This window comes from Aythya ferina, assembly GCF_964211825.1.
Source record: "Aythya ferina genome assembly, chromosome: 8".
Classification (NCBI taxonomy): domain Eukaryota; kingdom Metazoa; phylum Chordata; class Aves; order Anseriformes; family Anatidae; genus Aythya; species Aythya ferina.
Window position 1 is genome coordinate 6,827,360 of NC_140304.1, and position 15,092 is coordinate 6,842,451.

Here is a 15,092-nt window from a genome sequence, read left to right on the forward strand (position 1 = left end):
TGCAATTGTATCATCACTGACCTTGCTGAATTAATTCACCTGTCCAGAAATATTTTTATAAACATATTAATAATGAATTCTACATTGTAAAAAATGTATGAATGGGTTACGCCATGAAAATACTATCAGGTAGCCCATGAAATTAGACATACTGTATTTTGAGATTTCAGCTCAATTCAACCTGAATTTGTACGTTAATTTACATATGACAAAGAGACGAAGCAGAAGGTGGATGAGGAAGGACACTCCTATGAAACACGACAGAAAAAGAAAACTTTTTACAACCATTTTTTTCCTCAATGACTACAAGTTATCATCTTCGACAGATAAGATCAATAGTACATGACTGATTGCATGGTGTTCTCTAGAACTAACACACAAACAAAAACCACCACTTGCCTGGATGTGGCAAAAGACAAATTAGTCCAACTACAAAAAGCTCCCAAAAACCTCAGTCTTATAGTCAAACAGGGATTATACAGATCTGAGAAACCAAAACATTATCAGCCTTCACTCACAATAAGGAAGAAGTTTGACAAACCAAGAGCAACCTTCATACTAGCCAACTACATATTTTGACACATAACATTAAACAAAAAATTAACCAGTTTATTATATTTAACATATTTACAAAATATTACAAAGTACTGTAACTCCATCGTTGCATGACAACAAAACCTCCATACAAGCAAAAGCAGCACATGAAAGAGACACTCCAGAGTATTTAGGAAGTCTTTGGTACTCAAAATACAGTTTAAGTTGCAGCATTAACTCAATTAACACAGGGCATTAAACACAGACAGTGTGTAAATTTATGCCACAAAAGTAAGTTGAGCTATGGCTTTCATTCTTCTCCTAGGCCGATTACTGGATTCACGAATTGCTTAGAAGCTTTACAGCAACTTTAGGATGAAGAGACTACTCAAAATAATTCTAAAATCAAGCTGTCAAAAATGACTGATGTATTTTTTAACTCACTGAATTAAACTGCCTCTTCTCAGGACTATAAAACAGCAAAGCACTGAACACTTCACAGATCTAGAGCCTATTCCTCTACCCTTTGAGCAGACAAAACTGTGAAAGATCAGTTTTGTCTACTTAAGGAATATAGGATCAGGCTCACAACAGACAATAAAACTGTATGGCAAAACATGATCAAAGAGTATACCCTAGACTACACTGCTGTACAGATAATTTACAAAATGTTTTGTGCACAATGTACATATTTACAAATGCTCTGAATTGTTCCATCAAGTAATTAACATAATCACAGTTTACATAATTTTGAGGTAAATCCTTGAAAAGTTAAGAGCAGAGTTTCACCGGCAAGGCTGAATCTCACAAGTGGAAGATTTCTAATTTGCAGATCCTCACTTACACCTGGACACAGCAGTGTATGCTAGGTGTAGCACATGGATTAGATGGTTGCAGAGAGGAGGGGATTTGTCATCCTTTGTGCTGTGCTTGGTTCTTCGTGATGGCCAGAAGGAGGCCAGAAAGAAGCAGGGAACACTGGGGGCAGCCCAGGAGTCTAAAACACATACTAGCACGGATTCTGTTCTGTGGATGGACAGTGGACACGATGCTGCTTGTACAGTGGGAAAACTTGCAGTGTTCAATTGTGCAGTGCACACTAATTGCACGATGCCTGTGTGAGAAGGGGAGAGGGAAAAACGAAGAGAATGTGGAACAGAATGAATTAACTTCCTTGATTAGACAATGTCATCTTAGAAGAAAAACATATTTAAGAGCTTTACTTTCTCGGAAGTTTTCAAACTGGGTTAGAAATTACGTAAACATTAGAAATTGCACATCTGCAGGCATCATCCACACTTCTTTTAATTTACAGCCCTTCTAACACTACAAATACCTCAAATGACTGCCTCACCCAAGGGGTAGACACCACTTTGAGGCCTGATGTTTCGAGCTAACTGCTCTGTATACATGGGGGATATTCACAATACCGCAACAAGACCACTCACTGCCTTGCCATTAACATCCTAGGGGACAAGAGAGGAACAGGCACACTGCTCTGCGAGTCCCCTCTGCGTTACCATGGACGAGCACAAAAGGTGTCCATCTCCACCTCCTAATTAGGAACAGAAGCTCCTGTCTAACCATGAAAACAACATTTATAGTTGGAAGCATCAAAAAGTTTAACTGAATCAACCATGATATTAAAATAAACAATTTTGTTCCTGAAAAGTAAAATCATCTTGCATCAGTATATCCTGCTACAGGATCTTGCTCTACAATATTTAATGCTAATGCTCAGAACTTTAAAATTAATCTTGTCGGTTGCACTTTTACAGTCAGCTGCTTAAATGAAAAACACACAAAACAGCTGGAATAAGACAAAGATTCCAGAATTCCAGCTTGGTTGATTTTTCAGGCAACACCTTGTAGATACTCCTTTTTAAAATGCTCTCTTTAAACAAATTGTTACAACATTTAGGCAGGGCCTCAAAGAATTCAGTTATAATTATATATGCATGAATGCTATTCATATTCACTACATTTGTTTCCTTCAGGTGTTTTTTGTTTTTGAGTGTAAAACTGTTTAGAAGGTGATAAGTAAGGTAGTTTGATGTTTCAAGACAAGTCTATGCCTACTGGAATGACTGAACTCTGTTTTCTGCATGCAGCGATAAGGAATAGTAAGCCTTCGTCTCCTTGTACCATCACAGATGTTAGCTAGAAGAAAACAGACTTATTAAAGTCTATTATTCTAAAGGTCTAAAGACCTAGTATTCAGCCATAGCTAGTATTCATGGTGTACTACAGGGAGAAATAAGAATAAAGAAATTTGTTTTCCAGAGATCTTCTGGGAAGGCGAAGGTTGGACTTTGTACTGATCCCCAGTGATGGCAAAGTGTCAGGTTGTTTCTTGCACAGCTCTGGGCAAGGTAATGTTCTGTCAGCACAAATTTCATTATAAATCCCAACATTAAGACTGGAAGGTTCAGACAGACAAAAACGCTGCTGCTTAAATACTTAACAAGACCAGTAACACTTTAAAGTTATTAAATTTTACAATCCCTGAAATTGCTGGTCAGCAGAGGAAAATTTAATTCATTCGTCCTCTTCAACATAAGTAGATGGAAACCAGCCCACCTAAAAAGAAAAAAGCACAACAAAAATACATTTTTTAATAGCCAAACTAGGTAAAAGAATGGATCTGTTCAGTAAATATAAGAATAACATTACAAAGTTAAACATGACTGACCTGCCACAGTTAGATTGATTATTCTAAAACAATTTTAAAAGAGTAACTTATAGATATGATGATTTCAAGACTAAATGCCTCCTCACTTGAAAAAAAAAAAAAACCACCTTTGCCCAAATTGTAGGTCTATGCATTTAGGAAAAAAACAGCTAGAAAAGTCAAGAGCAGAAGTAGCTTTTACTATAGACAGGATGCTGCTACCATTAGAACATGCAGATGGGAAGTTAAGTATTTCACAGGCTTTGGCCAGGTCCAGAGAATCACCTTACAAAGGAAATAGCGACCGATTCCATTGCATTACATGGAGTTGGGTCCCGCTGCTGACAATGGGACTTGTAGATTAAACAGAACCGGAAGGCAGAGATCACTGTTTTACACTTCATAACTTACAAAGTTATCTCTATTCTGAAATTAATGATGTGTCAAATAAGGATTATATTAGACATACAGAGAAGCAATGTCGTATTATTGTCTTATCTATTCACTTCATTTTTTCATTCAGACTTTATTCTTAAGTTAATTTAACACTGGTGAAAGACCTCAAAACCAAACCTAGAACACACCTGGAACAAGTGATTGCATAAGCATTTTTTGAGACTACATTACTGAACTATCTACAGCAGTGATCTTAGATCTTATAATCTCAAGGCCGGGCTGTGAAAGCCATCAGAAGGAATTCTAGTGTACAACAGGGTGTATTTTAGGAAGCAGGTAGCCACATTGGAATAGGATGCTCCATTTTCTTTGATACATTAAGGATATGGGGTGATCACTTCCTCTTCCTTATTTTTTTTTGCCTGTTTTCACTTTAAGATCATAACCAGTTCCACGTACATTTAAAAAAAAATCTCTAAATTGCTTAAAGCACTACATCTGGATGTATGCTCCCTCATCTTCTCCTACTGGACTTGCAACTTTCATTTCCAGTGTCCATACAGTTCGCTTTCCTCCAGTCCACTTATAAAGCAGGAGAGAAAAAAGGCATTCCTTGACCTTGCATCTCAGCTCTTTAGACAAGTAAACAGCAGCCCCGAATTCTCCTGACTAATATGCATTAAGGAGCAATCCAACAAGATTGAAACAATATAGTCTTTGTAGGTCAGAACTGAAACCTTATTTCCATACATTCAAAGGCAGGTAAGTCTCAGAGTGCAGCATGAAGTGACTTTGTAAAAAACACTACTAGAATGTATACACCACTTAATCAGAACCTTTTTTTAATCGGAACCTTTTTTTTTTTTTTTTTTTCTTTTTAAGAGATCAAAAGCAGAAGCCTCTTAAAAATCCATGGCTGATTCCACAGCATTATAGCCTAGTAAAGAGGTGGCAATACTCCTGCATGAAACTGCAAACCAGACTCCCAGCACCAGGAACTCAAAGAGATCCTGAGGTTCTGACCTCCCCTCCCCCAAATCCATGTGCAACATTTCAAGAAAAGTCAGCAGTAGCTGTACTATTAATCCTTGTTATTTTCCAACCATATAATCTTGTCCAAATATTCAGCCTGGCAGGTTACATTAAATAACCAATTAATTTAGATGCTGGGAAAGCTAGCTGGCAGGAGTGCTGCCTGGCTACTATGAAGCAGATGAGAACATGCAAACCTTTTTTGTCTCTTAAATACACGAGGTGCAACAATATAGGAACACACCTTTTTACAAAATCACCCCCAGTGAAGGCAATACAAATAAGACAAATAAGACAAAAACAACATACCCTTCCATTTACTTCACCTCTCCACCAGCCATTCGCACTCATCTTTGTATAAATTTTTACAACGTCCCCTTTCAATAAGGACAGCTCTCTCATGTCTCGTGCACAGAAGTCATACCTGGCTATGGCAATGCCTATCACCTTTGGGCTTAACACTGAAACAAAACAGAAGTTGGTATTATTAGGGTTTGTTAATTGACAGCTAAATAAGGTAAATAACATTACTGTAAAATATAAGACCATGATTTCATGACAACATACACTGACATTAACTTTACGGAAATATGAAAGCATCTGCACTAAAGATATCAAGAAGGTTTCATTGTCGGTGAATGGTAAAAGTTGAAGGGATTAATGATTTGTTATAGCTTGCTATTATTAGAAAAAAATCAAATTTAATAAACAGTAAGAAAGTAACTTTCATCCCCCAAATTGCTAAATACATTTGAAATTATTGTATTTTTGTGTTTCATAATAAAACTTGCTGCCAGTTACATGCATCAACATATTTTACTGGTCACTAGTTTCTTTCTAAACGAATTATTAGCAGCTACTGTTGGTTTACATTCACCCCTCTAATGAAGCAAAACAGAATAAGGTGCTGTTCCTTCAGAAACAATTCCCCAGTTAAATATTAATGCACATCAAATTGGAAGTTAACATCAGCATGAGAAAAAAAATTAAAGTGTCCACAGCGAATTTGTATAGATCATTTGTTACAACCTGCATGAACACCAGCTAATATAATCTCACTCTTTTCAGGACTTTATTCTGTAAATCACCAGTGAATCTGCTCTACAAATTTCTCAAGAACAAAACGCTTGTAAAAATTTTCCAAAGTTTCAGTGAAATTATTACCTACAATATTCAGCCTACATCAGTATGTAAGGATTTTGCCAATGTCAAGCACAGATATTTTAAGCAACAAAGAGTTGTAGAATATTTTAAAGTAACAAACGTAGGGGAAAAAAAAATCTCATCTGAAGACATCCTCCGCCAATATCTTTACCCTCTTGTAGAATGTCCTAATAACCCCTCAACCTCCTCAGAGGCAGCTAGGAGATAATGATCAGCCTAGAAAAAACATCTACTACTCTCACACTTTAAAATTTGAATATTTGGCCAAAGGATTGATATATAAAAAACACACACACACATATATTAATGCCTTTTATTTTGCAGTTTTCCACTGCACACCTTTGTAGGTAGAAATTTATATGCACAAGCCAGCTTCCATCTGAAAAGATTTCAAAATAATTTTTTGTATAGTCACGAGGGACAACTTCATTATACTATACGTAAAATCATGGTTTTTCCCCCTCAGAACCTTTTCCAATTTCTTAAAATTTCCCAGTTGTCCTCAGGAAATACCAGTAAGAAACTAGTTCTCACAGTGCTCATGTTTACAGCATGAAGCTATCGTAAAAATCTAGGCCATGTATTAGGTGTGTTAAAGTTCAAACATACTTTTTCCCCTCTACGCAATCAGCTGTAGACATTATTTGTTTAGATCCTGACATCAATATTATGTCCTATATCTTATCAGGATTTCAATAATCAATTTTGCAGGGAAAGGGCACAGCACAGGCAGAAATTGTTTTGAAAAGGAAAATAAGAAAGGAGCTACTGGTTGTAGTGTCAGTAACCATTTACAAGCGCAGCAACATCACTGTCAGATTTGCAGAAGCAGGGAGTGATGCTGGGCAACAGCGTATCACTACTTGTGCTAGAAAGGAGGAAAATGGGCAAGAAAGAAGGCAACACGAGGCAAAGATGAACAAATTTGGGAAAACACAGAAGGAAAAAACGACAGATGGAAGAAATGCGTGGACAAATAATGAAGAGGGAAAATACCAAGGAGAACTAGGGTAGAAAAATAAAGTAGGGCAGATGTGGGGAGAAGGAGGAGGAGAACTCTTTTTCAAGTTGTGACTCCAGCGAGGAAAACATGACAAAAGCAAGAAAAATCAAAAGCATAAAGCCTTGAGACAGGAATTTAGATTAATTTAGAATCCAATATCTAGATTTTCAAATAACAGATGTTTCTTACAGGAAATATATGAAAGGAAGCCAGTCAATTAGGGAATACAGGAGAATTCCCAGTGTTTCTTTTGGAAAACTACTAACCCTATCTCTCTGGTGACAGTCACAAAAAACTTGAACAGAGGTATCAGTCCTGAAATCCCAATCCAAGCTGTCCCTGGGTAAATCTTGAGAGACGACAGCATGCAGAAAGGACGCCCATACGGATTGGAAGGAGTAGAAACACTGAGTCAAGTACAGAAGTAGGTACAGGACGTGGGTACAGGGAGAATAAGGAAGGAGAGAAAGGATTAGCAGCAGAGATTGATGGAAAGAAAGGGCCCAACAGGAGAATATAAAGAAAAAAAAGAAATACCAATAAAAAACAAAGCTATCAAGGAAGGAGTCATAAAAAAACACCTCGTATATTAGGAGGGAGATACTGGGAGAATGAATAGAAAACAGACTGGAGAAATCCAAGGGAAGTGAATAAAAGGTACATCTGTAAATGGGAAAAATACAGTTTTGCTTAATCCAGCCTTCCCTTCAGGCAACAGAAAGAGAAGACAGGGAAATGCAGTCAGCTTTGCCTCACACTGGAGCATTCTGGACAAGTTTCACACTGACAATGAGATAGATGGGCTGCCAACAAATTTTAATACTAGCTTGCTCCAACATTGAAGCCACTAGGATGCAAACAGAAGAGGCTCCATGGGATTAGTTCAAATTTCTGCCTGTGCTTAAATTCCACAAGGGTCACTGCCATAGCACCCAAGGGTTGCTCTTTTTATTAGCTTCCATGCACCTTGAAGCCATGTACATTTTCTTGAACTGTTTAACCAAACCTCAGCTCTATTATGCAGGCATGGGCAGCACCTCCAGTACTGCTCAACAGCCAGCTAAACTCTTCTTGTGTGCTACCAACTTCCACATCTCAGCAGAAGTAGGTCAGTTCTGAAGATACATTTTTGGGAAAAAAAATATATTATAAAAAAAAGTATTTATTTAATGTAAGCATTTTTGTTTGCGTATTTTAAGAGCATTACTAAGAACACACAAAGTATTGTAGCCTATCAAAACATGAAATACCACTCAAACAGGTATATAAGCTTAAATTAAGAATTACTGCTTAGTGTTTTCCCTTATTACTCTGCACTTGTGTAAAGAAATACTTCATGAAGCACATTGTGATATACAAGACATGGAATCCTGACTTATTTTTAGTTATTTATGAATTTTCCAAACAAGTAGTTTTTCAGAGGCGAAAAAAGAAATATTATTATTTATTGAAATCGTATGTGGGAATACACAGGATTGTGTGATAGGCTCAAAGTAACCCTGAGCCTTGATTTCTTGATTGCTGGTCTGTCATTGTGGGCCAATTCATGACTTCCCCCCCACGCCATGGAACACAGACCCAGTAAGAGTGCCTTTGTGATTAAGCATCATGCAACTGAAGGAGAGACAGGTCATCTTTTATCCCAGCCCTGAAGGTGATTGCCACATGCTCGCAGTACTCACCTGCAATAAAGTACCAAAACTTAACTCCTTTGTGACTAAAATAGGACTCAAGAGCTTCAGACGTTCTAGCTGAATATTATGACCATAGGATAAAGAGCTCTGCCAAAACAGCTTTCTATTCATCTTTTCTCCAGATGTGTCCCTTTACGTAAATAAATGTTAACTGGAAGAGTGCCTTACAGCCTGTATTCTCAGTCAATGCTGTGACTACTGCAAGGGAGTAAGTATCTGTCCTCCAGAAAGAACTATAATATAAGGACACATCCTTACAGATAGGAACTGAAGAAACGAACTCAAAGAACAGTGAGCCTGAGAGCCAAAACATTCAAAGCAGCAAAGGACACTGTGACTGAAGAGCCTGGCATGAATCAAGGGAGGGCTCGCTAGAGGCACTGCCAACACAACTAAACACACTAACCACTCTACTCCTGAGCTGCCACCTACATGGGTTTCCCTCTAGAAACTACAGAGCACCTTGAGAATCCTCCTCAGAGCCCTAAGCAATTTAGACCACCTTGGTGGGACAGAAATGAAACACACCGATTCACATCTTCTAGCCAGACTTTGATTACAACTGCATCTGGATTCGTGCATGGCAGCCACCTCCCTTTCCCAGTGCAAGAGCTGGCCTCAGTCCAGGTTTGGAGAGCTCGCAGTCCCTCTGTCCCGTGCACATGGAAAGCAGGACACGGAATGAAAGCGAATGCTGCTACTTTATATAAGTACCTCCTGCTGGATGTTCCTCAAAGGCATTTACCTTCCCACTAGCAAAATCCTATTCGAATTGTCCAGCAGTTCAGTTCACATCTTTGAAGACTGTGTCTTAGAGACCAGAACAGGCCATAATTGCTCTGGTACATTAATTGAGACTAGTGCTGCTACTGCTACTAATTCAAGCATTTCTATGCACTCCCATTTTAAAATGTTTGCATTTCTTAAAGCCAAAGAAGGTTAAATAAGAATCAAGAAAACAATATTTGGAAACAGATGGATAAAATTAATAGCCGTGTTAACGCAGAATTTAAAGAAAACACTTTCTACAAAAAAAGACTACTATGCTCTAAAACAGTTCTGCAGTACGATTTGCTGCAGGGATGGGACGAAAATATTTACCTACAAGCACTGAAATTTTTAGATTTGTGCAACTGAACCAACACATTAAAATACAAAATTTATAAATGCCACAGTTACACAGCAAATTAATAGTCAATTAATTGATCACTGATTGAATCTGGCGCAACTAGTGAGCTTTGCAACAGCTATTCAAACTCCTTTACTGTAGCATAGGCTTTTTCAGAAGTTTTAGAGTTTGATTTTTGTTTCACTTCAGGAATAACATGCAATAACGCTGGTTTTGGACTCGGAAGAACTAAAATATTAAATTCGTCCCTTCCCTCGCATGACACACGGAAATAAACAGAAACAAATTCAGAATATAAAAGCAGTAAAGCAGTACCTGACCAGAAAGGAGTGGAGGAAGGGGGAACAAAGCTGTAGTCTGGAGGAGTTACAAAAGAAAACCCACAGAACAAAGAGGGGGCTTAGAGAAAGAAAGAGAAAAAGAGACAAGCAAAAGAACATTGAAATATTGGCACAAGATTTAAATAATAGCTTTTTAACTATATAATTCATTGATAATAAGGAAACTAAGGTTCCCTACTAAGGATGTCTGGAAGGAAATTGACTATAATAACTAGAAAATTTGGATCTATGATTTAATTTTTAACAATTGCATTTTTCAAAGAATAAGGTAGAAAGAAGACACTCATTCAGGGTTTCAGAGAAGCAAATTAAAACTGCAGACTCTTGCAAATATAACTTTTTTCTTTTTAATTTTTTGTGCCCCACTTCGTAAGAGTACAAAAGCAGACACTCATGCATATAAAAGAATTCCTCTTGAGCCCAAAAAGACTGGAGTCACATGCCCTTAAGTAAGTAGGAATATAGTCAATGCAACAGTTGAAATGGGGTCTAAATAATATGCATGTGGAAAAAAAATAAGCCTTTTGCCCTGATAACAATTAAGATCAATAGCAATTCCTCAATGGTACTGTCTAAGGACCAAACAGGGTTTCTCATTTTTGCAGTTCTCCCATACTTGGGTGAAAAACCTCAAGCAAACGAAACAGGCCTGAGTTTGAACCAGGCAGAGCCAGCAAACCATCCCTATTGTAATAGCTTCCACAGGTGAACATTAGAGATGTATGTGCACTACTGCCAACAAACCCAGGATGACCTGTCACCATCTTTTTAAATGCAGAACTAGTTGAAATGGAGTTAAATGGCCACAAGTGGAACTATATTTTGTTGCCCTGTTCTCTCATTTTGTCATTCCTTTGAAGAAGCAATGCAGATCCGTATCATCATATAACATACAAAACCTAAATAAGTTGGGATATTTGCTCCCAGCTGTGCACTTGGAAAGTCTGTCCTCAACTGGATAAAGAGTCTAGCCTTTAAATAACACCCAATATTTAAAATATATTTTCGTGTACATAATCTACGGGTTAGTACCTGAAAGCAATAAATACAAAAGAAACATACCTCAGGGCCTCTTGCACACTAAAAAACTGCCTTCTGATCATTTACAGTAACAAACCTTTCTCTGCCTCTAAAACTAAATGGATTATCTGAGAACGCATGAGGTTATCTGAGGAACATCTTTATACTGGACCCAGTAACCCCAGGTGACAACTCTGTGTGGAAATGCATTATGCAAACCAAAAAGACACCTTTGCTCAAGCAGTGCATCCATTCTTCAGGATAACTGCCTTATTGCTACAGTAGCGTGATGACACTGAGCAAAACTATCACATTACTACATGCTAGATACTACACGGGGGGGGTAGCTAGTCCTTTCCTGTCCATACACATCTTCATCTTTCAGACCTTCTCTCTGTGATATAACTGACAGTTTGATTTTCTGCAAAATTCTAGTCCACTAAACCTGTGTGGGCAAGGAATTCCTATAAGACTTCTACAGATAACCAGCCTTTTCCTATGTCACCGGTAAAAGTTTTGGTGTTGGCCTTCATGTATGGTCTAAGTTGACACTTGTTTTACTTTACTTTTTCAACAGATGTCACATTTACACATTTAATGCACATACAATGATGTAATTAATGTACCTCCTTCCTAGTCTACAGTTGATAAAAACAGTCATTCAATATTTGGCATGATAATTTAGGTACATTTAAAACTAAGTTTCACAAAGATGCAGATTTCTCAGTTGTGCTCTGCATCAGCAGATTAGAATAAAATGCCAAGAACTCTTTTAGCAGAAGGAATGTTAACTGTTCTTTTCCATGTTTGCCTTCGTTTCATTAAAAGGTCAATCACTCCTCAAACCTAATGCAAGAATTAACATTTCTGTGTAGAAAAAAAAAAAAAAAAAAAAAAAAAAAACAACCACAAATGATCATAGTACACCTAGAAAAGCCTGGAACTGAAAAATTAAAAGTCATCTTAATTATCTTGAATTTCTATATTGAGAAAAGGAAATGTCTAACAGCATTTACAACCACATTAAAAGTGTGCATTAAGTATCAGAATAGAGTGGATGACTTATCTAAGACCAGAAGAACTTCTAATTAAAATGGGAAGCAGAATTAGCTGTTTCCACAAAATGAAAACTTTTTTTTTTTTCTAAGAACAAAGATTCTAAAAAAGATTCTAAAAGGAAAAGCAAATTCCTTGAAAATATATGATGTTACAAAGTTATTCGTTAGGATTCGTATCAGAAATTACAAATAAACTGAAATGCCACTTGATTCTTTCCTTCAGTGAGCAAGTAAAAACTTGACAATTGCCAAAAATAAATTAAATCCTTTCTCACATTGTTCTGGAAAGCAAAGTTAATTTGTTATGGCCATTCAGCTTCAGGACAGCTCAAAGACTTTATCTGCAGAAAATGATACAACTCCTCCAAAGCCTACAGTACTTTATCTGATATTTTTCAGAAATACTTTCCCACTTATTCTGTCAATTATACATGCTAAAGACCAGCTGCTTTGAATAAGCTGATGCCTTTTCAAAACATGTCCTCATTAAAACATCCAGATACACTGTCTCGTGAATAGTGTACTCCAAAACCCACTTGAATTCAGCTTCAAGCCAAGGAAGTCCATGGCATTCATTAGCTTCAACTTCATGCTTGTTAAAATGTGTTAAGTATAATATTGAGTAATTACCCATCCGAAAAATGTGAAAGTGCCCCTCTCACTTTCAACAGCTAGGGGTTTTTTTGCATTGCAATTAGATGGGAAGAGGTCAAAGAAAACATCCATGTGGAGGTTGACACTCAGGGCCAAAACAAAGTGAACCCTAATGTCCAACTGCTGCCCTATGACTTGGTTCTTTCCTTAAACAAAACTGCATCCCAAAGTTTATCAACACCTTTTCAACTTCAGTCCTGCAGGGTTCACACAGCCTCAATACATGGTTATTTTAATATCAGCTTCGTAAAAACTAACAGGGACGGTTGTAAAACTGAGCAACATGACTCACAGATGGGCTGCTAATCAGGGAAATTTGGCTTTAAGAAAAATTTACAGGGACACACTGACACTTAAAAGAAAACTGTCAAATCCATTAATTGAAGTGTCATCCAGAGTAAATCTAGGTAGGCTAGAGAACCGTGGACATCTATTAGGTTTTACACAAGTCTGAGAACTGAGAGGTTTTTGGTCAGTTTGGCTTAAGAGAAAACCTGCCTTTCCTCATCAGTACGCTTTGTAGTATTAAATGTCTGAAATTTACTGTAGCAAAGATGCACTTTTTCATCCCCTTGACTAAAATGAGAGCATCCCATGTTCAATTCCACTGAATCCTGTGAAGCATGAAACAATTGAGCTAATGCTTCTACAGAGTAGTAAGTTGGTGGACAATATAGATATACGCTAACTGGTCTAAGAAAGGGAAAAAAAACTGGTTTTGCTCACATTCAGTAACAACCAAACAAATGCAAACAAAAAACAGACAAGGCTTATTGTCTCAACATTTAAAGCCTCAATGCTATGAGCCAGCAATGGATGAAGAAAGCACAGGGGATGGCAAGAGGAAGAGAAAAGCAAACAGAGATCGCAAGGTAAAGGGAGAAAAAAATGGGACAGAAATCCACCAAGAACAGATATATACTGAGACACAGCACAGCAGGGAGAAAACAGACAGAACTCCTAGGAAGCAGTGAAAGAAAACAGAAACAAAAGGAATAAAGAGGAATTAGGATACAGAGACAGAGTAAATGAAATGCACAGAGACACAATGGTTTCTTACAATTACCTATCCTAAATTATCTTCACTTTAATTAGGGGAGGAAGAAAATCTCTGAAGCTACAGAAATGTTATAGAACAGAGAGAAGCAAGCAAGTAAACAAAAGCTTACAAACGCAGCAGATGAAAATAATTCCACCAGCTTCATCATCACTAAGACTAGACTGGACTCTATGGTCTTTCACAAGAGTCTTCGTATTGTTAAAATCACCATCAATTCTTATTTCCCTGGTATTATGTAGTACGGTACAAAGCTACAGCCACTGTCTGCAGAACTGCAATATTTGCTCTTTGACAGAAATGGTATATATTTTCCAGAGGTGGGCCATGTGGTAATTTTTATCATTAACACTGAACTTGCATGTATTCTAGGAATCAAGCCAGCTTCCACTTAAGATGTAATGTGTTAGAAAAAAGGATACCATGTGCATTGTAAATCTCTTAAATTTACTTCTAAATTTCAAAACTTTTTAATTGCTATTTACATTGTACAGTAGTTCATTTACTTTTAGAAGCACACAGGCCTGTAAATAAACATCTAAGGTTAAAGGGAAAGCATAGAAGTAATTATGATACGGTAAATCTAATAGGGGTGGGTTTATCTACAAAATTTGTGGTGTTATTGAGATCCTAGTTCATACAGCTGCACTACAAGACTGATTTATTTAAATCCTTTTGTAAGGATTAGAAATTGTCACAGATACTTATTAACACTTCAGCAAATATCTGAAAAAAATAGGCATGATGTGATTTATTCTCTCACCAGAATTCCTAATAGATTTTTGAATATCAAGGAGATTTAATGTTTGGCAGCAAGACAAACTTGCTAGACATGTTTATAAACCTCTTGACAGATCTGAATCTGCTTAGCTTAAAAAAATCCTAACTAAAGGCATTACCATATTAATTGGTTATATGTCAAAAATGGAAAATGAAGATATTTAGGGTACCTTTCCCTTGTAATATTTATGACAGAAAATAGTACTTAAATTTAAAATACTTACAGTTGCCACCTGTTCTGCTACTCCTTTGACCCGATGAGTTTTCAGGTTCTTTATATGGAAACTGAAGAGTAGTATCCAGACTTCGAAAGCCTTCTTTGAGAGAGTGGTGCTTATAGTACTCTACAAGTTCCTTCCAGAAAGGAAAAACAACATCATTGGAAACTGAAATCACATCCTTTTCAAGATTCTGGTGCACAGTCAATGTCAGTTTTATAAAATAAGGTTACTTGTATATACAACATCCCACAGAGCACATATATTAAAAAATCAAGTATCCTAAATGTTGGTTCATTTTATACTTCAACTCATTCAATACCGTGTCATTTAATCCTTAC

The 15,092-nt window shown here is 37.0% G+C and overlaps 1 protein-coding gene across 3 annotated transcripts in view; it reads right to left on the reverse strand.

Moving 5' to 3' along the window:
- Positions 1-588: 588 nt before the first annotated feature.
- VAV3 (vav guanine nucleotide exchange factor 3) overlaps positions 589-15,092 on the reverse strand; it is a 162,470-nt gene continuing 147,966 nt past the window's right edge. For all 3 annotated transcript variants that reach the window (XM_084527441.1, XM_084527440.1, XM_084527442.1), the window contains exons 25-27: positions 14,758-14,887; positions 4,943-5,094; positions 589-3,114 (exon numbers count right to left, since the gene is read on the reverse strand). In XM_084527441.1, the coding sequence (XP_084383567.1) occupies positions 3,073-3,114; positions 4,943-5,094; positions 14,758-14,887 (324 nt within the window). In that variant the 3' untranslated portion in view covers positions 589-3,072. The remainder of the gene's footprint in view (positions 3,115-4,942; positions 5,095-14,757; positions 14,888-15,092) is intronic.